Source organism: Pteropus medius, unplaced genomic scaffold, assembly GCF_902729225.1.
Source record: "Pteropus medius unplaced genomic scaffold, Ma_sr-lr_union100, whole genome shotgun sequence".
Classification (NCBI taxonomy): domain Eukaryota; kingdom Metazoa; phylum Chordata; class Mammalia; order Chiroptera; family Pteropodidae; genus Pteropus; species Pteropus medius.
In genome coordinates, this window is record NW_024349224.1 from 9,387,327 (window position 1) to 9,409,339 (window position 22,013).

The following is a 22,013-nucleotide window of genomic DNA, read 5'->3' on the forward strand; positions in this document are numbered from 1 at the left end:
CAGGCCCCTGCCTTGGGGTATGAGTTATTCTCGCCTAAGCCCACTAGAGGGCACTTGCCACCATAAATTCAGATGCCACAGCCATCTGCTAGAGCAGTGACCCAGGACTCATCTCTGCCAGGACTACAGCTCAGTCCTAGACTTCTGGGGTCAGGGAGGAGCCTGGCGTTCTGCAAGCCAATCTCTAAACTCTCCCAGAAGCCTACTGTGTGGGTCCATCTCCCTCTCCCTGGCCCTGCCCCTTAGGAAAGGTGCTGGCCAGCCATTCAGGGGTACCCTCCATCCTACCTCGCTTCCTCTCCCAAGCTACCTCTGAACTTTCCCAGACTCCATCCCCTTGCCCCTACCCTTCACTGCTCCCCATCAGCTGCTCAGGCCCTGGGTAGAAGAAGCCCTCTGTGGCAATACTGGGCTAAGCCCAGAATTTGCTCCTATGTGACTTTTGTCCCCTGCCTGTCCTGGCTGGGAGCAGTAGCTGTGCCAAGGGGTGGTGTACGGGCAAATCTCATGGGCTTCCTTCACAAACCACCCCATCCACGTCAGCCTCACATTTTCTACGGAGACACAGCTCACAAGACCCTCTGCCCAGGGGCAGGTGTCTCCCCTACCGGGCAGGGCTCTGTTCTGATGTGCCTCCACTGCCTGGCCACTAGTAGGTGTTCAGCAAATGACCATTTCCCCACAGGTTTTTATTAAGAAAAAGTCCAAACATACAGAAGAGTTGAAAAAAACAAGCATACTGTTCACATACCAGCCAATGAAGATCCAACAATAAATATTTTTGTATTTGCTGTATGTGTGCATTTTGGAAGAACCATTGGGAACTGAGTTACACATTTGACATTATTCATCTACATAATTCAGCATCTGTCTCACAAGAATAAGGACATTCTCCTAAAAACCTCAACATCACTAAATGCTACTAGATAATAATAGTGAGATGCACTTCTGGTTCAGGAAGCTCCAGAAGTGTGCCGGTCCTCAGCAGAGAGACTGGACGGAACCTACCTCCCAACTCCTGCCAATACCTCCTCTGAGACCTTGGAGAGTTGTCTGGATGGAGGACAACAGATATCAGTTCCCCCTGGGAAGCCCAGATACCCTTGTCCCATCCCCGCACCAGAAGTTGGCATCTAGGTCTGAATTGGGAGGACACGGTAGCCAGCAGAGGGCTGCAGTGTCCCCACGGGGAGTCGAAGTTGCTGGGGGCAGGGAGTGGGGTAAGCACCAGCCCCAGGAGCCTGGAATAGCATCCAGCGTGGGCTCGAGGCCTGCCCCACCTGGCTCACGACCACTCAGCTCACCTAGGACGCTGCCAAGGCCACCAGGCCTGAGCAACCGAGGTGGGCACACAGGTCTCCACCTGCAGGCCCAGGGGTCAGGCGAGGAGATCTTCAGGGTCAGCCTTGCTGAAGGAATTAAATATAGAACAGGGAGACACAGTTGCCAGGCAGAAGCAGGCAGTGCTGTGAATAGAACAGTGCTCTTTGCAGTGACAATGCCACTAGGGAGCCTGATGTGTATGTGCCAGGGCTTCTGGGCAGACTCTGACCCTCGTGGTGACCTCTGAACTGCGTGACTGTCTCCACTTCACATGTGAGGAATCTGGAGTTTAGTTGAGTGAAGCTGTTTCAAGATCATTCTGACACGAGGTGGAGGAGCCGCTTGCACATAGTCGAGAGCCTGTGTCCTGGTGAGCATCAGTCCCCGGGGTCTCCACTTCAGGCAGGTCTGACGCAAAGGCTCAGCTCAGACCCACTCTTCTTTAGCGTTTCTCTGTACGTGCTGAGTGTGCCTGTGCCTCAGCTCACATTTGCCCAAGGGCCTGCAATGCCGTTGCACAGTAGGTGCTGCAGGAACCATCTGATGGAGGATGACTGCAGAGCAGGGCCTGGAGGGGTTGCAGTCCACAGAGGCAACGGTACACAGGAGGCCCGAGAAGGGCAGAGCAGAGAGGGCGTGGAGCCATCTCCCTCCATAGCTTTCCTTCGCAGGCTCTGCAGGAGGCCTTGGAATGCTGCTCTGGGAGCCTGTCTGGCACAGGGACAGAGACCAGGCATGCACTGCTACCCCCTGCCCCAAGCTTCTTACCCAGCCCAAGATGGGCCAACATTTGTGAGCCTTGAATGGCTGGTTCTAGTTCAAGGCTCTGAGCTGGCTTAGCCCCAAACCACAGCCTGTTTCTGGGCCTCAGTGAAGCATGCCCATGAGTCAGCACTGAGGCCTGGACTGAGCGACAGGCAGGGCAGGACGTGGGATGCGGAGCGGAGGGCTAGGGGCTGGGGAGAAGGGGCGGTGCTGGGCCAACACCTGGAAGAAGCGACCCCCTTGTAGCCTCCAATGGCTGCAAGATCTTTGCCCCTGCAGATCTCGCAGAAGCGTTCCGTCACAGCCACTCCACAGGTGATGGCAGATTGTTCCATGATGCTTGAGAGGGTTAGTAAACCTCTGGGATTTGGGTCTGACCTGCCGCATCCCCTGTACCCAGGCGTGAGTGCTCCAAGAACCACATCACACCTGCAGCCCCAAGCAGTGGCCCTGAAGGAAGGCTTAGGAGGTAGGGGAGGGAGAGGGGGGACATGCCTTCAACCCCCATTTCCTGATCGTGTAACAACACTTCATTAAAATAAAGTCACACAGTGCATCTTTTATTAGACATTATTTTAATACCATATCAAAACATCTTGACTAATGAAGAAAGCTTTTCCCCCAGCTTCGAACATTTTTTTAAACATTTTATAGGTTTTTTTTTTTTTATATTTTAATATATAAATACAGAAACCTATCTTGCATGGGCTGATGCCATGTGTGGCCATCGATGGCTAAAATGTTCTCAAACGGAGCGCCTGAAAACAGGGGTAGCTGTACACGTTTCTTTAGTAAGTCTTTTGTCTAAGTTTTCTGGGAAAAAAAAAAAAAATCCACAAGGGTCTAAGAAAAATGTTCAGGCATTTTTGCAGGACACTTGTGGTTGTTAAATCCTCCGAAATGACCAGAACCAGGAGGGAAGGAGGGAGAAGAAACAGGCACGGAGGGGAGAAGGTCTTCCATGGGTTGGCTGTTTCAATTTTTTTCTTTTTCTTTTGGCAATGAAGTCAAGATCTCAGGGTCCCCAGGGGAGAAAAATGCAAAACCAAGCCAGAAAAAATGGACAGAGGAAACCAAGGCAGAGCGGTTGGTGACGGAGGGCCTGCGGGGCGCTGGGCACAGGAGGACCGTGCCAGAGGGCTCCTGCGCCATCGGAACGGGTGTGACGAGAACCTGGCTGTGTTCTCTTCTGTCACTGAGTGGGTTCTAGCTGGGCAGCAGACAGCAATCTGTAAACATCACGAGGGAAAACACCAGTCGACACCAGACTTTTTTTTTTTTATATAATTTTTTTTTTTTTGTAAACACTTTAGAGACAGACCCACAATGCCTTTCAAAGGTGGAAAAAAAAATGCGCTTTCCCTCCTGGGATGAGGGGTGAGGGGAAGGATGGCGGTCGATTCTTCTCTCGGACGCGCGGCTCATCCGATTTGGTGTCCTCAGGGAGGAAGGGAGAACCAGTGTCTGGAAGTCAGTGCAGTAGAACAGTGTGCCCTGTTCCCACTGGTGTCCCCAACTCGGCTCGGCCTCAGTGTCTGAAGCCTCCTCCCAGGAACAGGGCTGGCTGTCCCCACGTGGGCCACAGTGCGTAAGTCGTGCTCCGTGGGGCGGAGGCTGGGCCTGGGCGCCGGTGGTTCCGGTCCAGCCCCCGAGGGGGCAAACATCGTGCCGGGAATCGGGACGCGCACGCCTCACTCTCGCCCTCGCTGTTCCATCTCCCCGTGTCCTCAGTTTTTGAGGTGAAGGTAAAAAGAGCAAATGTCCCTGATTTGTCTGCCATCATCAGTTGTTCTGGGAGTTTACTTGGAATAAATAAAATAAACCTAACAAAGAACAAGAGAAAACAAAACAAAACAAAAGACGAGAGAGAGAGAGAGAGAGAGAGAGGAAAAAAAAAAAAGAAAAGAGGCCCCAAAACCTTTGGATGTGAGATGAAGTGAAGTCAGGGTTTTGGCTTCTTTGGGGGTTTTGTCTGCTTGCCAGAACAAAACAAGGTGCCAGCCCAGATCTCAGAAGGGACAGGTAGGACGGGGACAAGAGAGGATGGTCAGCAGTAAAGCAGGGTGCTCTGAAGAAGTGGAGAGGTCAGACTGGAAGGTTCTCTATAGGGATGTTAGCTGCACGGGCCTGCTGCGGGATCAGGGACCTGTGCAGTGGGTGGGTGGGCTGCGTCCGGCCTGGAGGCCTCAGCTCCGTCTGGCAACGGGGATAAGGGAGGTTGTCTGAGGCAGGAAGAACCAGCAGTGGAATGATCCCTGACAAGCCCTGCAGGGGACAACGCACCGTCCCACAGACTGTCCTGTTTAATAAGTGTGATGCCCATACAGGAACGGGGAGCAAGATTATCCCCCTGTTCCCAAAGCAGCGGAGACCCTGAGGACTTGAGGACCTGCCCCAGCCTCTCAGCGAGCACAAGGCCGGCTGGGTGCAAGCCCAGTGTCCGGTTCCCGAGCTCATGCTGCTTCTCCCGCCTGGCACATTCCGAGGGGCTCTTCCTGAACCTCCTTCAGGGGCATCTGCCCCAGACGTCTAGACAGACTGGTCCTTCCCCAGCGAATCAACTGTACTGAGCGGTTCTTCTTCGTAACCGTGCAAGTCTGCATCTCTTAGCCTTCCCAGAATCATTTCCCCCCACCAGGACCACGCACTGCCATGACGCTCCCCTCCCGGGGGTGCGTACGGACAACTCGGCCCCCCACCCCCAGGCCCCAGGGTGACCTGACCCAAGCCCCGAGCCCAGCTCACCTTTGAGAGGAATCGGCAAGCGAGCCCAGCAGGGTCAGTCCGCGGGGTGCTCTGGACAAGATCTGTTCACTTCAAACCACGAGTCTATGCAGCTGAGGCGGGAGGCGGCAAGGGGAGACAGGTTATCGCTGACCAGGCCACTCCTTAGGGGATTTGCTCCGAGGGTCAGGTCTCTGAGCAGGGGTTTCCTAAATCTCGCCTGCGAGGACCCCAGGGGAAAACAAGCGTGTCCCCAGATACCCACTTTCTGAGGGAGCAAGAAAGGCAGAACGCCAAGACTGATCTTGGCTTAGCCGGGGCGGCCAACCTGGCATGGTGGGTACAGGACTGGGGTGGATCTGGGTGCCGTAAAAAGGCAGGAATGTGGCCTTGAGAGGGATCCAGGAGGATGGCAACGGCTACTTGCAGGGCAGCTTGTCGGCCATCCCTAACGCTTGAAGGGCCGGAGGTGGGAACAAAGACCTGGACGGCTGGCCAGGACTCTAGCTCTGGGGACCCTCTCCTGGGTCAAAAGAGCAGCTTCGAGGCTCCCTCACTGGTGGGTGACATCCTAGGAGACTCTCAAGCTACCCGGCTCAGATCGCTGTGGTGGGCAGCCAGCATCTAGCCCTTCCCAGAGAAAGGTGGCCTTCTGGCTTAGGGGCATTGCTAAGGAGAGCCAGACGGGAGGCTGACAGTGAAACCTTGGTCTCTAGTGCTTACAGAAAGGACTGTCTGAATCAGAGAGGGGACAGAGATCGTCCCTAGACAGTCTTCTGATTTGTAAACCAACATCTGGGTATTTTCAAAGTCAGGAACCAGACATAATTTGCATGATTCTCCCCAGGGCCAAAGATTCTCTTCTTCTGGTTCTGGCTGGTGCCCTGCCAGGACACTGGCGAACTCTGTGCTGGACCCAGACCAAGACCCCTTCCCCAGGCCAACCTTGAGCCTCCCCGTTTCAGCCACACCCGTGTGCCAGGCACCATGGTTGCCCAGTGGTCCGTGGCCCCATGAGTCAGGCTTTGGAAAAGCCCGGGTGTCAGGAAGGAGCTCTGGGGCTCGAGGTGCCTGGAGCAGGTGGCAGCCACAGGCAGCACAGAGTGTCCTCCCATCCTGGGTAGGGAGGTATCTTCTTTCCAGTTGGAAACAAGAACGAGGCTCATGCCGGAGTCCGAGGACAAATGTCATCCCTGCTAATTATAGCAGCTTTGAGTGCTGTGGCCCCTCAGGTGGTGGCTATTCCTGCCACCTGGCCCTCTGGGAGAAGGGGCAGGGACAGGGGCAGCAAGCACACTGCTCCAAGCTGCCTCACACACAGATGAGGGAGGGGCTTCACCCTGCTGAACGGAGGGGCCCATGGAGGAAGATAAGGCCTAGGGAGACAGATGGAGAATCAATCCTCCAAAGATGGGAATTTTTGGCTCCGTGGGATCCTAAGCACCTCCAAGCCGTGGGGGCTCTAACAGGTCTCCCTATCAGGCCCCACCATCTAGGCTGTCAAACCAGAGCAAAACCTCTGGCAGTTCTACTCAGCCTTGAACTCGGCATGTCTGTTGGCCTCTGCCTCCACCGCACTCAGAGTCCAAGGGTGGAGGGGTAGGGAGTGGGGGAGGTTGTTCAGCAATAAATAGCTAGTGAAGAGGGTCTGCCCTTTTCTCCCTCTGCCCGCAGGGAAGAAGCCCTCTGGGATGTGGCGGAGCTGGCCCTGCCACCTTCTCGTACCTTTTGTGATAAATGCACAGGCAGGGCAGCCTGGCTATCGTGTCCCCCTGAAGCAGCTCCTCCAGGCAGATCACACACTCACCCGCGTCTTTAGTCAGCACGTCATCTGCAAAGTGGGGACAGGGGAGAGTGGAAGACGGTCGGCCACCAGCAGACAGGTGGCAGAAAACAGGCGTGGGTCTAGAATTGGTCGGGGCTGCTCTGGTCACCCAACATGTGCTAGGCTGTGTGAGTGACACAGAAACCCAAGATGGACCTGGAACTAACGACCCTCGCCACAGAGACAAGACATGCACACCACAAGTTCATTCTCCAAAGACGAAATGGAATTAATCACCAAATAAGTGACCCGGGGAATGGAGGGAGCTTGCAGTGGGATAGACACGCAGCAGAGGCAGCATGAGGCAAACCGTTTCCCTAAATAGACTTTTCCCCTAAACATACGTGTAGACCAGGTGCAGATTTCTGGTTTGGAAAAACAGGGTGAGGGGGACAGTGGTATAAGGCGAGACGAATGGAAGAAACAGGCGCTCCAGCAGACACCTGCACATGCACGTCCACAGCAGCAACATTCACAGGAGCCAAAAGGTGGAAACCACCCACGTGTCCACCACCTAACAGATAAGCAAAAGGTGGCTTAGCCATACAACGGAATATTACTCAGCCATGAAAAGGAACAAAAAATTGACCCATGCTACGATGTGGATGAACCTCAAAAACATTACACTAAGTGAAAGAAGCCAGACACGAAAGGCCACCTATTGCTGTTCCATCCTATGAAATGTCCGGAACGGGCAAATTAATAGGGGCCAAGGGCAGGAGGGAATGGGGAGCGCCTGTTTAACGGGTAAAGCGTGTTCTTTTTTTGTGGTAGGAACACTTAGCATGAGATCTGCCCTCCTCACAGGTTTTTAAGTGTGCAGCACGGTGCCGATAACTACGAGGCACAACACTGCTCTGCGCACCTCCAGAACTCGCTCATCTTGCGTAACGGAAACTTTATGCCCGTTGAACGGTGAACCCCCACTTCTCTCTCTCTGCTCAGCCTCTGGCAACCACCATTCCGTCCCCTGGCTCTGTCTCAAGTATCACATGTAAGTGGAATCCCGCAAGAGGATTCCTTTTGGGGTGATGAGAATGTTCGTAACTAGACAGACGTGGTCGTTTACAACCCTGTGAATTTCTAAATGCTACAACTCAACTTTTTAAAAAAGAAAAAACAAAAAGGCCCCACACTCCCACGCAAAAACAAAACAAACAAACAAAAACAACAGGACAAATGGAAGGAAGCTGGAGCACCCAGGGCCGAGTCGGTAATCCTTCATAACCAGTCTCTAACGTTCTGGGCACTGGTGACTCAGTGAATAAGCCATGAACTCAGGATTCAAGAAGCTCGGAGTCTAGCGAGAGAGGCTGAACAAGAAAATGGAAATGAAGAGCACAGGACGTCCCGGGAAGTCATACGATGCACACAGGCCCAGGTGTGAGAGGTACGAAAGATGACTGCTGGGGTGGGGACTGTTCAGAAAAGAGTTAGCCCAGGCAAAGGGATCGGTATTTGTGCACCGAGGAACTACAGAAGCTTGCTGTGGCAGGTGCAGAAAGACTCCTGGGGCCACGGGGCAGGGGCGGTGGCAGGAAAGGAGATGATACTAGACTCACGCCCTGCTGTGGGGTCTGGGCTTCATCTGTTCACTGGGAGGCACTGGAGATGCGCTCTGACCACACCCAGTCTCTGGAAACTGCCGGAGGAGGGACTGAAAGAACCCAGAGATGGGAGCCCATTCTGGAGGCCAGTGCAGCAATGCAGGGTAGAACTCCAGGCCGACACTAGCCGTGGGGGCAGGAAGCGAGAAATGGTGCGCTAACAAGGCAAGTTAGGCAAATGGGGGGTGCTTGTCACTAAGAGAGGAGACCCAGGTGGAGAAGGACAGGCGGACCAGGCATCTCCACTTGTGACACGCTGACGGAAACCTCGAGGAGTCTGTTCAGGTCTAGATCTGGGGTTCAGAAGAGAGAGGTGGGCAACAGGTCGTAGATGTGGGAGAGAGAGATTGGTGGGCAGAGTTTAGACTGAAATCCAAAGAAGGCAGAATACGAACCCAGGTCAACCTTAGTATCTGAGAGGCAGATGAAAGAGGTGAAGTCAGCAAAAGGTTACCCGGAAGTTCTCGAAACCACAGGAGAAACGCCGAGAGCGGAATTATGGATGTGAAGGAGAGCTTGAAACAGGATCGAGTCCCCACCACTAAAAGATTTTAATTGTTTGTGAACATTGCCCATGATACATATTTGAGGTGTGTGTGTGTGTGTGTGTGTGTGTGTGTGCGTGTGTGTGTGTGTGTGTGTTTTCACTTGAGCCTCACAATCTTAAGAGCCAGGCAGGGCACCCAGTGTTGTCCCAACTTTACAAATGAGGATGCTGAAGCCAGGGGTCAGACATCTTTCCCAAGTCAGAGGGCTCGTGAATGGCAGTGGGCCTGGACCCTTTGCTTGGCGCCCTCCTCCAATACTGTTTCTCTGTGCCCTCTGATGACTCGGGTCGAAAAGGAAATATCTGGGGTTCTTCATGGCCACAAAGGGTCTGGTGACTCAGAGTTCCCCACCAGGAACCCTGAGGAAAAAGCCTAATACAGAAACAATCCAATCTTTCAGTCCTAGTGCACGTGAGCTGCGAGAGAAGTCACTCTCGCTTGCCTGGCCACGTGGACAACCTGCGGTCATTTTCTCTGTTAAGACATGGCTAACCCAAAGGCCCATCTGCATAGAGCGAATGAGGAGAAAAAGGAGGTGGCACACGATCAGCCTGCCACTGGAGTGTAACCTCAGACTTCGAATATGGCAAGTGGCAGATCGGTAAAAGGGCATCCTCTCCTTTTTTAAAAGCATTAAATGCCATACGTATTTCAATATTTGTGTGTATGCACGTGTTTCTGTAAGCACAGATCAAAGTCTGGAAAGACAGACACACATTACAAGGGCGGAGGAAAGAAGAATTAGAAGAAAAAAACATTTTGGAATTGTTTGATTATTTGTACACGTATTTTCATCAAAGGCCCCAATAAAGAAACATGTCAGTGTCTGCATTTCCTCTGGAAAGCAGCAAAGGGTAAGGAGGCCTGGAGGGTGGCGATCTATGACGGAGCGAGTGTACGGCACAGCACAGACTCTGGGCGGTCATTCCGGTGTTCACGGCAAAACTCTCCACTTTGCTGCACGTTTGAGATTTTTCGTAACAAAAATATTAGAGGAAAAACCTCCGATAAAGATGGGAGGGAAAGGAGTCCAGCTTCGAGAAGGCACAGTCACCCTGCACACGTTCCGGGGCATTTCCTTCCCGCACCTTTGCCTCGGACATCTCACCGGTGACGTGAGTGCGGGCACAGCCTCGGTCTCCGTGCCCCTCTCCACGCCTGTGGTTTCCTTGGGAGCACCACATCGCTGATGCCGAGCTAGGGTCCCCTTGCATGTTCCCCTACGGACTGGACGCAGCCCTCGTCTCTTCACACTGGGTGTCACCAGGGGAAGGGAGAAGGCCGGGAGGTGCAAGGACAGTTCATTTTCTTATCCTGCCGCGCATTCGAGGACGCGGGCTTGAGCGCGTGAAAGTGAAACACGCTCTCTTCTTACGAAGAATCGATTGCCGCCACCACACAGCACTTTACGAAGCATTTTCCCGCACGGCGCAGTGTCGTGCCTCACCAGCCGGCCTGGGTCGGCAGCACTGGAGGGAAGAACGAAACTGTGCGGCTGCCCCAGCAAACCGGCACGCAGTGGGGAGCACATTTCCCTGGGACCAAGGGTCCTGGCTGCATAAGGCCGCCTGCAGGTCCCCAGGACGGGGCTTGCCACCCGACCACATGGGAAAATCGGCAGTGCCAGCACCGTGCGCAGGGAGCAGCATTCTTCCTATGGAGGACAGATGGAGCACAGATCCAGGAACATGCCTGTGTGGGTTGAGTAAAACTTCCTGTCCCAATCCCTGGGGCCCTGGAAACCAGCAGTCCCCAGATGTCCCTGGGAGCCTAACAGTGAGTAGAAATGGCTGAAGCGGAAGGTTGGCTATCAACCATTTCCTATAAGACTTCCGCACTCTTCAGCCAAGGATGCTGGGCCTGGTACAAGTTGAGACCACACTGCAGATGGACTCGAATGCCCCTTGGCATCCCCAGGTCCCCAGTGGAGGGGGCTCAAGCAGTGCTGACTGATGAGAACACAGGAGCGAAGCTGTGCCAGCTACCATTCCCTGACAAACCCCTCCCAAGCACCCTGATGCCCTGTGCAAGGTCAATGTCACTGCCCAAGGATGAGTTTGGAAGTGTTTGGCCTTGCTGGGGGTGGTACAAAATGATGCCAATGCCTGTCCCTCCAACCAGACCTGGGAACCAGACTTGAATGGCAGGAAAAGTTCTCTAGCGCCAACATGGGAGGTGTGTCACCTATGATGGGGCTAGAGGTGGGGGATGGTGGGATATCCCTGCTCCCTCCCTGAGACACAGGGTAACACTTCTGACAGCTGCTGTTTGTCAAAGAAATGGGATCTGGGAAGAGAAAAAGGAGATATAACTATCTTTGGGGATAGTTATATGCCAGAACTTCACAGATGCATCTCAATGAATCCTAGAGACCCGGGGTGGGGTGGGAGGCCTTTGTATCCATTCATGCAGCTGGTAAGTGGCTGAGACTCCCAGGCCTAGTTCCTTCCACTCTGCCAGTTTGCCTCCCTTCCCTACAAGAGCAGGCGACAGGGTCTCTTCCTTTAGGGTTGGAAAACGCCACCCATCGCACAGACGGCTTCAGATCTTTCTTTTAGTGACCATGTGTGTGTGGGGCCCAAGAAGGGAGGAGGAGCCCAGGTGCTCAGTGTGGACAGATCAGGGCACTACAGCCCTCCAAGTGCCACTGTGGGGCTTAGCTCGACATTCCCCGAGGGACCCTCAGGGCTGCTGCTGGCAAGGAGCGGGTGGGGAAGCCCAAACAGCTACAGATACATTTATGCCAGCATCCAAGGGGGAAGGCCGATGTGCAGCTTGCAGCCAGCAGCTGAGCGCAGGACTGTACATAATAGGTTCCTCTTGTGCTGATGGCAGCCAGGGCCCTGGTGGGAAGGAAGGTGGGAGCCGGAAGGAGAAGCCCCAGGAATGACGCAGACACAGGCTCCGCCCCCTGGCCTCATTTCCAGCCTAGGTGTGGAAGAGCCTGGTCTTGCCGCCTCTCTGCAAGCACAGAGCTGCTCGCCTAGCTCCTGGGGGACAGGAAGGGGCAGTGCCACCAATGCCAAGACTTGCCAGCTCCCACCTGAGAAATGTGCAGGCAAAGGGGAGATTTGAGCAGAGAGTTCCCCTATCAGCAGTGGCATCTTCGCCCCAACATCCCCAACTGTGAGGCGTGATCCTATCGTTTTGGCCAGGTGGGGCTGCAATGATGACAGCCCAGAGGGGTGAGCTGCTAGAGCTCAGGCCCAGAGGGCTTCGATTTACAGAAGCTCTCCACAGCAACCCCCTCGGTCCTCGACTCGGGCTGCCCTCCCTTCGAGACTCTTCATTCAACCGGCAGCCTGGCCAGCCTACCAGCAGCTGCCGGAAGCGCCCTCCTTCCCGCCCTCCTGGGTAGGACCACCAGGACAGACTCTTCTGCAGCCAGACACAGCCAGACTCGGCCACCGCGACGGCACCTAACAACAGCTCCTGGCAGCGCCTTGCTGGGCGGGGCAAACTCCTAGGCCAGGACCTGGCTTCCCCAGGCTGAGGAAAAGGCATTTCCATCCCAAATACAGGGTCTCAGCAGAGACACAGGCCAGATAAACACCATTCACTCAGGTCTACTAACTCAGCTCAAGGTAAACTAGCAGGAGGCATTGCTGCTTTGGGGGGAGCCAGATTCCCTCTTCTTTAAAGAAACCTTATGTGACATTTAGCAGTTCAAGAGCCCTGAGGTCGGGGGGCAACGACCTTTAGCAGAGAGGAGAGGAGGGTAGTCAGGACCTAAGAAGCAGGGCATGGGTCTGGGCCCCCAAAGAGAGCGGAGGGGAGAAAGCCTTCTAAAGCTGCCTTGACAGCCACCAGGTGCTCCTAATACTGTTAGCAAAGGAACCGGCCACAAGCCAGAATCTCCCAGGGCCAAGGACCACTGGCTGGTCCTGGATCAAGGCCCCCTACCCTCATGCTTCCAATGGACAGTTGATCGCCTGTCACGCCCTCTTCCCCGTAGTGTATGACTCTCTTCTCTTCATAGTAAAACCAAGGCCCCCATCTCGAGGCCCACTCTGCTAGGTGAGCAATTTGTTGGTCAAAGTTTGGGTGGATAGTCTCGAGGGCGCGTTCTCCCAGGCTCAGAGCCACAGACAGATGTTGGAAAGGGAGAGAAATTAAAAGGCCCATTCAAGCTGGCCACATTTACCCACACGAATGGGTCCCCCGGAGCCCTCCCTTATGTCCTAAGAGTCCTGGGCTCTGAGCCGCCCTGCAAGGAAAGGAAGGAGGTGCTCTCCCTGCACCCCCAGAGCAGGGGCCAGCGCCTGCCCCTGCCCCGGGAGCACTGGTTACTGCTCTTCACATTTCTCCTGGGCACTGGGCAAACCCGCTGAACTAGTCTTGCCTTTCCTAAACTGTTTTTTTTTTTTTTTTAAATCTAGCAGGCGGCTATTGGAGGCCTTCCAACCCACAGCTCAGGCCAACCCTCATAATAAGAAAACTACTACTTTCTATCTGCCTCATTTAGGAGGTTTTTACTTTTTTCTCTTTGGCGGCTAACTAAATTTCATCTTATATAACCGCCGTTTTATAAAAAATGCCCCAACTGGTGCCAGCAACTGCAGAAAGTTTGTGTATGTGTAGATGGGAAGTCTCCAGGGGAGTGACCAAGAGTTCTAGTGAATCCTAAGAAAGTAGCACTTCTTTCTCTATCCACTAGGAGGACAGCCGCCCCCCAGCCCCCTTCCCAGAAAGATCTGAGAGCTCTATATTTATTTCACGGACTCTTTAAGGTCTCCTCACATTACTATTATTTCTTTTACAAGAAAAGATAAAGTGAAGTCAAGAGGTTGGGATGATGAGAAATCAGGGGTAGAATATGCTACTGGCAAAACCAAAATAAATAGCTCGAAATCCCAACTGGGGGCTTGGCCTGTGGACCCCGAAAGGCCTGGGCTCGATCTGAACTAGACCAGGCCCCAGACCAGCTCCGGAGACTGAAACTCCACATACCAACCCCAGGCGGTAACGCCTTCTTACCTGGAAGGGTTCGAAGTCTTCAGAAAAGACAAAGACAGTATGAGGGGTCCAGCCCCGAAGGCCTTTTCACAGCAGGGCACTCAGAAGGGCCCCTGTTTCTGAAGCACCTTCAACACCTTATGACGAATTCCACTGACAAGACTCATGCAACATGCTCTCTCTTTGCTTCTGGTGGTAAAGGACTGACTTTTGCAAAAGAAATCCTGGATTGAAAGCTTCTAGTTTATACACGCACACACATACACACACAACCTGAGGAGGTGGCTTTTTAATCAGAAGAAGAGGGAAAAGATGAGACCAGCGCGAGAACAGCCACAGGCTGGTCGGCCAACTTCCTTGTTCTTTAAGGCAGTGGTCCCCAACCTTTGTGGCATCAGGGACCGGTGCTCCTCGGAGACTCTAATGCCTGATGCTCTGAGGCGGAGCTGAGGCGGTGATGCTGGCTCTGGGGAGTGGCTGCAGATACAGACGAAGCTTCGCTCTCTCACCCACCGCTCCCCTCCTGCCGTGCGGCCCGGTTCCTAACAGGCCATGGACCGGTACTGGTCTGCGCCCAGGGTTTAGAACAGGGGACTCCTGTTCTAAAGGGACTCTGACTCTGAGTGTGGCGTCTGCGGGTGCCCTGTGCTCTGACTGGGCTTCGAAGCCTGTTCTACGGAGATGAAGGTAGCAGGGCAGAATGACCGCATCCTCCGGCTGCCAGCGGGGAGGAGCCCTACGGGGAGCACCGCGCAGTTCTCCAGGATACAGCCCGTGCCCCTCACCTTTCCTGTTCTCCAGACTGGGTGTGTGGGTATGCAGTACTCAGGTGGCCCCAAGAGCACTCTGTCCTCCACAGCTGCCTTTGCAAAGTTCTTCCTGATGACACCAAGAGCCCAGCCCTCTCGGGCGGGCCCACTCTGAGGCTGCTTTGTGTTCTTATGACACAAGGCAGTGTCTATGGAGATCTCCCCCCAGCAATCCACGGGACAAAAAGCGGTCTTCATGAGGGCTCCGCGTATGTGGAAAATAAGGGAACAGTTCCCGAGGCCATGGCCGGGGCAAAGACTCCTCTCCGTCCATGGTCCCAGGCAGAGGCGAGGAACAGCACAGAGCGGAGCGGCCTCGAAGGCAAGCACACTGACAAGTCTGACGGGAAGTCCAGAGCATCGTGACGGAAGACTCAGACACAGAGGTTTTCATGCCCAGAGACAGGGAGAGGCTGCCCACTGGGGACAGGAGAGACTTCCCAGGCACCGGGAGGATATGAAGCGGGAGAGAAACGCTGGGGATGGAGAGAGGGCCGCAGCCTTCCCTGACCAGCTGCCAGACTGCGTGCAGCTGAGACACTAGGTACCCTGCCCACCCGCATGCGTCTGGAGCTTTTGGTCGAGCAAGTAAACAGATGAGAGAATAGCAGGGTGTGTTTTCAGGAGAATCAAGTGGATCGAACTCATCAGATTTATTCCACAGAACAATCTGGAATCATCAGGCCTGCCCAGGCTAATGCGGTGTGGGGGGCAAGGGACATTGGGATCTGAGGAGGCCAGAGCCCAAAGACAGGTCTGCCAAGTCTGACCAGGAAACATCTCCTGTCGAGACGGGGGTCAAGCGACCCAGGCTCACCTCCGGGCCAGTCCTCAGACCCTCTGAGATGTCCCAGAACTCTTAAGAACCGCTGTGACTTTAATCCTAGAAGGTGGGCCCAGGGTCAGAGTAGGGGTGCACCCCGCTTAGATCTAGTACCAGTTCTCATATAATACACAGATCGCTGGCGAACATGGTACGATGCCCAGACGAAGCACATAATGGAAAAGCAGAGTGTGGCCGGCAGCACAGGATGCGAAGTGTTAAAGAGAAACTGGTCCACTCTGCGAAATGAGGAACGAAACCGCCAGCCGGTCCCGCCTCTGCCAGGGCTGCTGTAACTTCCCGAGCACCGACCACGTGCCAGGCTGTGCTAACGAGTTTTACCTGTCATATCTTACTGTATTTTGTCAAAATTCCTATGAACCAGGTATTGATAGCCCCATTTCATGGACCAGAAAACCAAGGCTCTGCTAAACTGAGCAATCTGCCCAGGATCATAGTCAGTAAGTGGTTGAGACAGGCTTTGAAGTCAGATCAGCTGGGCTCCGATTCCTTATCCACAGCCTTGGTGGAGCGACTAGGTGACAGCTCGGTGTTTTTGATTCCTAAAGGGCGTCCGCCTATTGTACTTATTCTGCTGTGAGGAGTCGTCGGGGCGTAAGTGCTCTGTGCAAACCCCTGGCACAGACGCCCTGTGCCCCGAGGAGAGGTGGCAGTCCCTCCAGCCTTCTGCTGTCAGGAGCACACATGGGTGGAGGTGGTATCTCTCAACCCGATGTCCAGGAAACAAGCGGGGCAGAAAACAAGCAGAAGGATTAACTGGGCTTCCCGAGAGACCTCCTGGCACCACGACCTGACTCTGTCCCAACCTTGTCCTCTCCGACTGGCACAGCAAGACTCCCTGAGTGGTCGGGTTTCCCATTACCACTCAGGCATTCCTGCCGGAAGGTGGGTGGAAATGCTGCCCGGCACCACGGGAGGCTGGGGAGACCCTCGCTCGCAGGCCCCCGCCAAGCCCTTACCGTTGTAGGAGAGGCGAGGTTTGCTCAGACACATTATAAAGTGCATTTCCATCTCGTCAGAAGCCACAGACTTGGAGCAAATGGGGCACTTGAAACCTGAAAGAGAGGAAAACAGGATGAAATGTTTTCTTCAAACTAAGTATATCCATAATAAATGCGGTATTCTTAAATGACTATGGCCGCACGGCATTGACACGGAGAATTACAGTCTAGATATAGACCCGAGACTTGATTTGTGCTTTATTAAGTCATGCAAAATTTTATTTTACTATAGCCCCGAACTCTCATTTTTTTCACTAGTGCTCTCCCTGTCATTCACCCCTCGCTGAAGCTGGTCAGAAGTCAGTGACGTTTGAGTTTTATTTTCTTTTAGAATCTTTCTCAGGGCGGGTCTAGTGGGCAGTGGGGATAGGTAGGCATCAGATCAGGACAACTAAGTAATCTGTCTTTGAACAACAAAGCCTTGAACACTGCTCTCTCTGCCTCACAGCCCTCAAACCCCTTGGTTGGATCACCTGTGGGAGCCCTCGCTACTGTCACCGGCAACTCCATCCCTCACCTGGCTCCACGCCTCATTAACTCACAACCCCGAAGCTCCTGCATCCCTCACCCAGAGCACCTTGGCCTCCCCTGTGACAAGGCAGCTGTCCTGAGAGTGTGTGCGCAGCAGGGTGGCCCTCCAGAGCACTCCCAAATGCCCTGCGTGCCGTGGCCATATGCCACTGAGGATAACAGCTGTTTCACACCAGGTGGACGAACTCAGGGTTCTATTCCCAAGTGTAGACTGCTTACACACCCAAGGGGTCTCGTCACGATTGTATCGGTATTGGAGATTCCAGGTGAGAACCTTCTGAGCTGAATTCTACTAAACAAATACAGTCTCTTGGGTTTTTTTTTTTATAGACAAACTATTTCCAACTCCCCCCATTTTACTTTTATTGAAATTATTTTCAAGTGAATTCTTTTCCATTCTACCAAAAGAGACCCAATCCCACTGAAGAGTTATTGCTGTGAAGATTTGATTCTTCTGTTAATTTTTAGTTGAAACATGATGAGAAGGGTCGATCCCCAGTTTTCTAGCAAAATTGGATTTCGTAGAGAAACACACTTACTGACAATTTCAGATAAAGGAGGAGGTCCTGGTGAGGCCCTTAGGTCAAATGGCTGAGAGAGCAGGGCTCAGACTAGAATCAGATTTCTTAGCTCCCAATCGAAAGTGCTTTCTGCCAAGGAAGGCTTGATCACAAGTGCGATATTGTGGTTTATAATAAGAAATACATATTTGGCCTTTGCCCATTTCTGGTGCAGAGCTCCTAAAACCCTAGGAATTTCCTAAGGGTCATAAGACCAATAACATTTGGTCTTTTGTCTCTAGTTCTGAAATGGCACCAGAGTTATAAGGTGAAAGGAGTGGCTTGTTATTCATAACAAGCCCTTTTCAGCCACACCAGTTTATGTAAATGAGGTGACTTCTAAAAAGTCCCTTGGTAAACTAAGGACTGAGGCTGGCTGCCATGGGAACCAGCTGATCAGAGGGTTGGACATTTCAGTCCCATCCCCCAACCTCCCCGAGGAGAGAGGATTGAGTCCAATGGCCAATAATTTAATCAAACGCGCCTGTGTAATGAAGCCACCATAAAACCCAAAAGGACGGGGTTCAGAGAGCTTCGAGGTTAGTGAACATGTGAAGATTCGGGGAGACTGGTACCCCAGGCATGGAAGCTCCGTGCCCTTTCCCCGTACCTTGTCTTAAGCATCTCTTCCACCTGACTGTTCCTGAGTTATATCCTTTTATAACATACTGGTAGGTATAGTTCTAGTAGGTGACACTGTTTCTCTGAGTTTTACAATCTGGTCCCACGAACTAAATGAAAGGAGGAAGGGACTGTGGGAACCTCTGATTAACAGCCAGTCGGTCAGAAGCACAGGTGACCACCTGGACTTGCAAATGGGGTCTGAAGTGGGGAGAAGAAGTCTTGTGGGGCTGAGCCCTAAACCTGTGGGATGTGATGCTACCTCCAGGTAGGCAGTTTCAGAATCGAATTAGTTGCTTGGTGGTACTGGGAAAACACACCTCGGAACAGGGTTTTTTGAAAGAGGTGGACTGGGAAATGTTACATGTGGAGAAGAAGTGCCACTGTAGCGGGAAAAACCTACATTCCAGAGAAAGCAGGGTTAGTGCCTGCTTAGACCACTACCTCTGGATACTGGGGCGTAGGGTAAGGCTCAAGAAAGAACTCAGAGTCTATTACTTGAGTGGGAAATGCCAAGATGAGCTGGGTTTTCCGGCCTCAAGACCTTGGCAATAATCTACCCTCCCTGGACCTGAGTTTCCTCACCTGAAAAATAAGAGTAATTTACCTCACTCTCGCTAGGAGCAAATGAGATGAGAAACCGGAAAGCATGCTAAAAAGCAGCTAATCAAATGTACGTGGGAGCCTCATCGTCAGGCATGGCAGCATTTGGCAAGGAGGAAGAAACAGGAGGGCTGGAGGAAGGATCTGGGGGCCAAGAGATGGGGGTGACGAAGCAACAAGACACCTGCCATGACTGTGCATAGTGAGCCAGGGGTGCCAGTGGCCACCCCTGCAGGTCCTATCTCTGTTTCCTTTGAACTTCTTGAGCACCTTGGATGACTGCCAATGTGAAATCACGGCCCCTGTTTATCCTCTACGGCACCCGCTCTTGACCATGATAATCACAGCTCACATTCACTGCGCCATATACTATGGCAGCCACTGGGCTTTACAAGTCTTCCCGTTTATATAACATGAAGTGGGTACTGACGTTGGCTATTTTGTGGAAGAGGACATCCAGGTAAGTTACTCGCCCAAGGTAACCAGCCAGAGACAGCAGGAGCTGGCGTACGGCACCCAGGAAAGTCTGACTGCACAGTATGCACCTCACTTGCCGAACTGCGTGACTAGTAAAGAAGCTACATGGCAGAAACAACATAAATGCTACAGACAGAGGTATCGCTAACACTAACTTCAAATCTTCCACATTGTCTCGATTTCTCCTGAAGTACCCATGGTCCTGGATAATTCCGTAAACTGAAATAATGAATTTTTTTTTTTTTCGGGGAATTCTGTTAACATGGAAGGACAGAGTTTGCTTCCCACTTGGCACATGAGCCTATAGCACCGGTTGTAAGACGCTGAGTTTGCAAATTACTTTTCAAATGGAAATTAAAAGGCAAAAGGTAAGAGGGATGGAAAAGTATGGAGAGCTAAGGGGAAAAAAAATGAATGTCTTTCCCACCTTCTTTCCTGAAAGGTCATCCAGTGATCAAGATGGATTTTACCACTCGACCGCCCCAATCTTTTCTCATAATTGCCCAGTCACCATTTAGCACCAACAGCCCTACAGAATGATAAATACTGTGATCTTTATGAGCTATGTAAAGGTTAAGATAGCTAGGAAATTTGGATGCCATTTTGAAAAAAAAAAAAAATGTCCAAATCAAATTAAAATCAGCCCTGCAAAGAAAGCTAAACCAAAGGTCTGCAATGTCATCCAATTGACATGCTTTTGTTATTCGTGAGACCAACCTTCATCAGCACTCAGGAAGCACGTATAGAGATGTCTGATTTCCCTTCATGAGAAAGAGACGGGTAGAGTCTCCAGGAGACCTCCACCTCCGCCAACTACATCTGAGACTAGACTCTGTCCACTGCCCCAGAAGCCAGGTAAGCAGACGGTAAGGCCACCCAGCTGCCTTTCTCTCTTCCATCTAGTTCCCTTTCAGAGCCAGTCTACTATTTGCCACCGAGAGCGAAGGGAGTGAACCAAGTCTCAAACCGGTTTACCGGTTTAGCCATCGTCTGCTCCCACCAGATTGTGACACAGGCAGGAAACTTACCAGGCTCCCAGTCCTTTCCTGTCAATCTCTCAAAATGAGGGAGGAATGACTGACGGGGCACGAGGGGGAATTTGTAATCGTCCGATTCAGCGCTGGGTGGACTCTACCAAGCAAATGCTGCCACAGGATCCCTCCACCCCCAATCAAGAGGAGTCGTCTCTCGACTTCATTTCCTTTCTTTCTCTTGCCATCAGACCAGCTAAAGGTTATACAACCACAAGAGCCAAGGACAGTTTGATCAGCCAGAGCCCAGCTGCTTCTTGTCTTTCAATAGTGTCCTCCCTCAGTGGGGAATCTCAGCTGGACTAGAGACCAGGGACCAGAGCTCCTGAGAGATGACAAGCCTATACTTAGCCACCCGGAACAGAACAATACCTGTTTTGAGGTGTTTTCCCAGTACCACCAAACAATTAATTCGACCCCTTGCACTGCAAGTTAAAGGGTAAGCCCACCGGCAGGTAAACCAACAGCGACCACAGGAACCGGCACAGTCATGTGCATCAAGCATCATCCTGGGTTGGGTTATTTGGACCCCTCAAACTTCACCTAGGCCATTCTATTTGACTGACAGGGAAAGCGAAGGACAGAGGCAACCAGCTCAAGTTACAATAAGCCTCCCGATCTTTGATATAAATCAAAGTTTTTGGGCTCTGGGGACCGTGTACTTCTCATTTTCCAAAACTGCAAACTTCTCCTTTAAGACCTGATTTCCTGGGACCTGTGCTCTGCACGTTGCCCCAGTTCCCTCCCTGACCCTCCCTCCTATGCTGATGCGCTATTTTAACGCTGCCCCAGTTCTGCCTGTCTCTGGGATCACCTAAACGGAGAAGAATCAAAAGAATCCACCGGGGAAAATGAAGCCCTGCCATCTAGGGAGGACCTCCTGTCCCAGGGAGGAGGGGTGGAGGTGGACTCCTCTCACCTGGGGGCTCAGGGAGCACCACTGCCCACCGATGCGTCTCGACTGTCCGGTTCCTGCTTCCTAGCCTGGTCTTTCTCTCTTACGTCCCGGTGGTGCTTAATGTCTGTAAGATGCGGACTGACTACACGAATTTGATTCGGTGGGATTTATCACAAATGGAAGAGCAAGGAGTGACGTCGGATGGCTTTCTTTTACTGCAGAGATGTGTCCCCAAGAGCAGAGGCTCTGAGTATCATTCTCTCCTCCCCTACACTTATCTAAGAAATAACTGAAAAGCTCTGCACAGTCTATGACGTGCTGTGGTGTGGGCTGGTCTCTCCTGGAGAACGTTCTGGACTAGGGAAAGGCCTCAGGAATTCTGATTTCTGCCACTTTCAACACTGTTTTCATGGACTCAGGCTCCAGACTTTTGTTCTAGGGCCTTGGGCTCACCTGTTTCCCAGGAGCCAGCAGAGTCGCACTGACGCTTAAAAGTGATTTATTAAATGCGTGCGTGTATGTTTTTCTTAACCTATCTGTTGTGATGGTTAACTTAATGCGTCAACTGGACTGGGTCATGGGGTGTCTAGATATGTCATGAAACTTTATTTCCGGATGCGTCTGGGAGAGTGTTTCTGTATGAGATTAAGAAGTGAATTGGGAGATTTTGTAAAGCAGACTAGGGAGGGCATCATTCAATCCACTGAAAACCTGAACAGAATAAAAAGCCTAAGCTGGGACAATGGTCTTCTCCCGCCCCTAGACTGGGACTTAAAACCACCAGTTCTCCTGGTTCTCAAGCCTTCGCACTCAGACTGGAACTGAAGGTGATGATGCACTTTCCTGGGTCCTCCATAGATCATAGGACTTCTCAGCCTCCTTGACTGCAC

General features: G+C 52.5%; 1 protein-coding gene across 4 annotated transcripts in view; it reads right to left on the reverse strand.

The window, feature by feature from the left end:
• Positions 1-764: 764 nt before the first annotated feature.
• ZNRF1 (zinc and ring finger 1) overlaps positions 765-22,013 on the reverse strand; it is a 91,276-nt gene continuing 70,027 nt past the window's right edge. Inside the window, exons 2-5 of one of the 4 annotated variants that reach the window (XM_039881069.1) lie at positions 16,361-16,456; positions 6,538-6,643; positions 4,834-4,925; positions 765-3,317 (exon numbers count right to left, since the gene is read on the reverse strand). In XM_039881069.1, coding sequence (XP_039737003.1) covers positions 4,868-4,925; positions 6,538-6,643; positions 16,361-16,456 — 260 coding nt within the window. In that variant the 3' untranslated portion in view covers positions 765-3,317; positions 4,834-4,867. Of the gene's footprint in view, positions 3,318-3,375; positions 3,912-3,976; positions 4,354-4,833; positions 4,926-6,537; positions 6,644-16,360; positions 16,457-22,013 lie in introns of those variants that run through there. The other 3 variants (XM_039881068.1, XM_039881071.1, XM_039881070.1) reach the window with 3 other exon arrangements.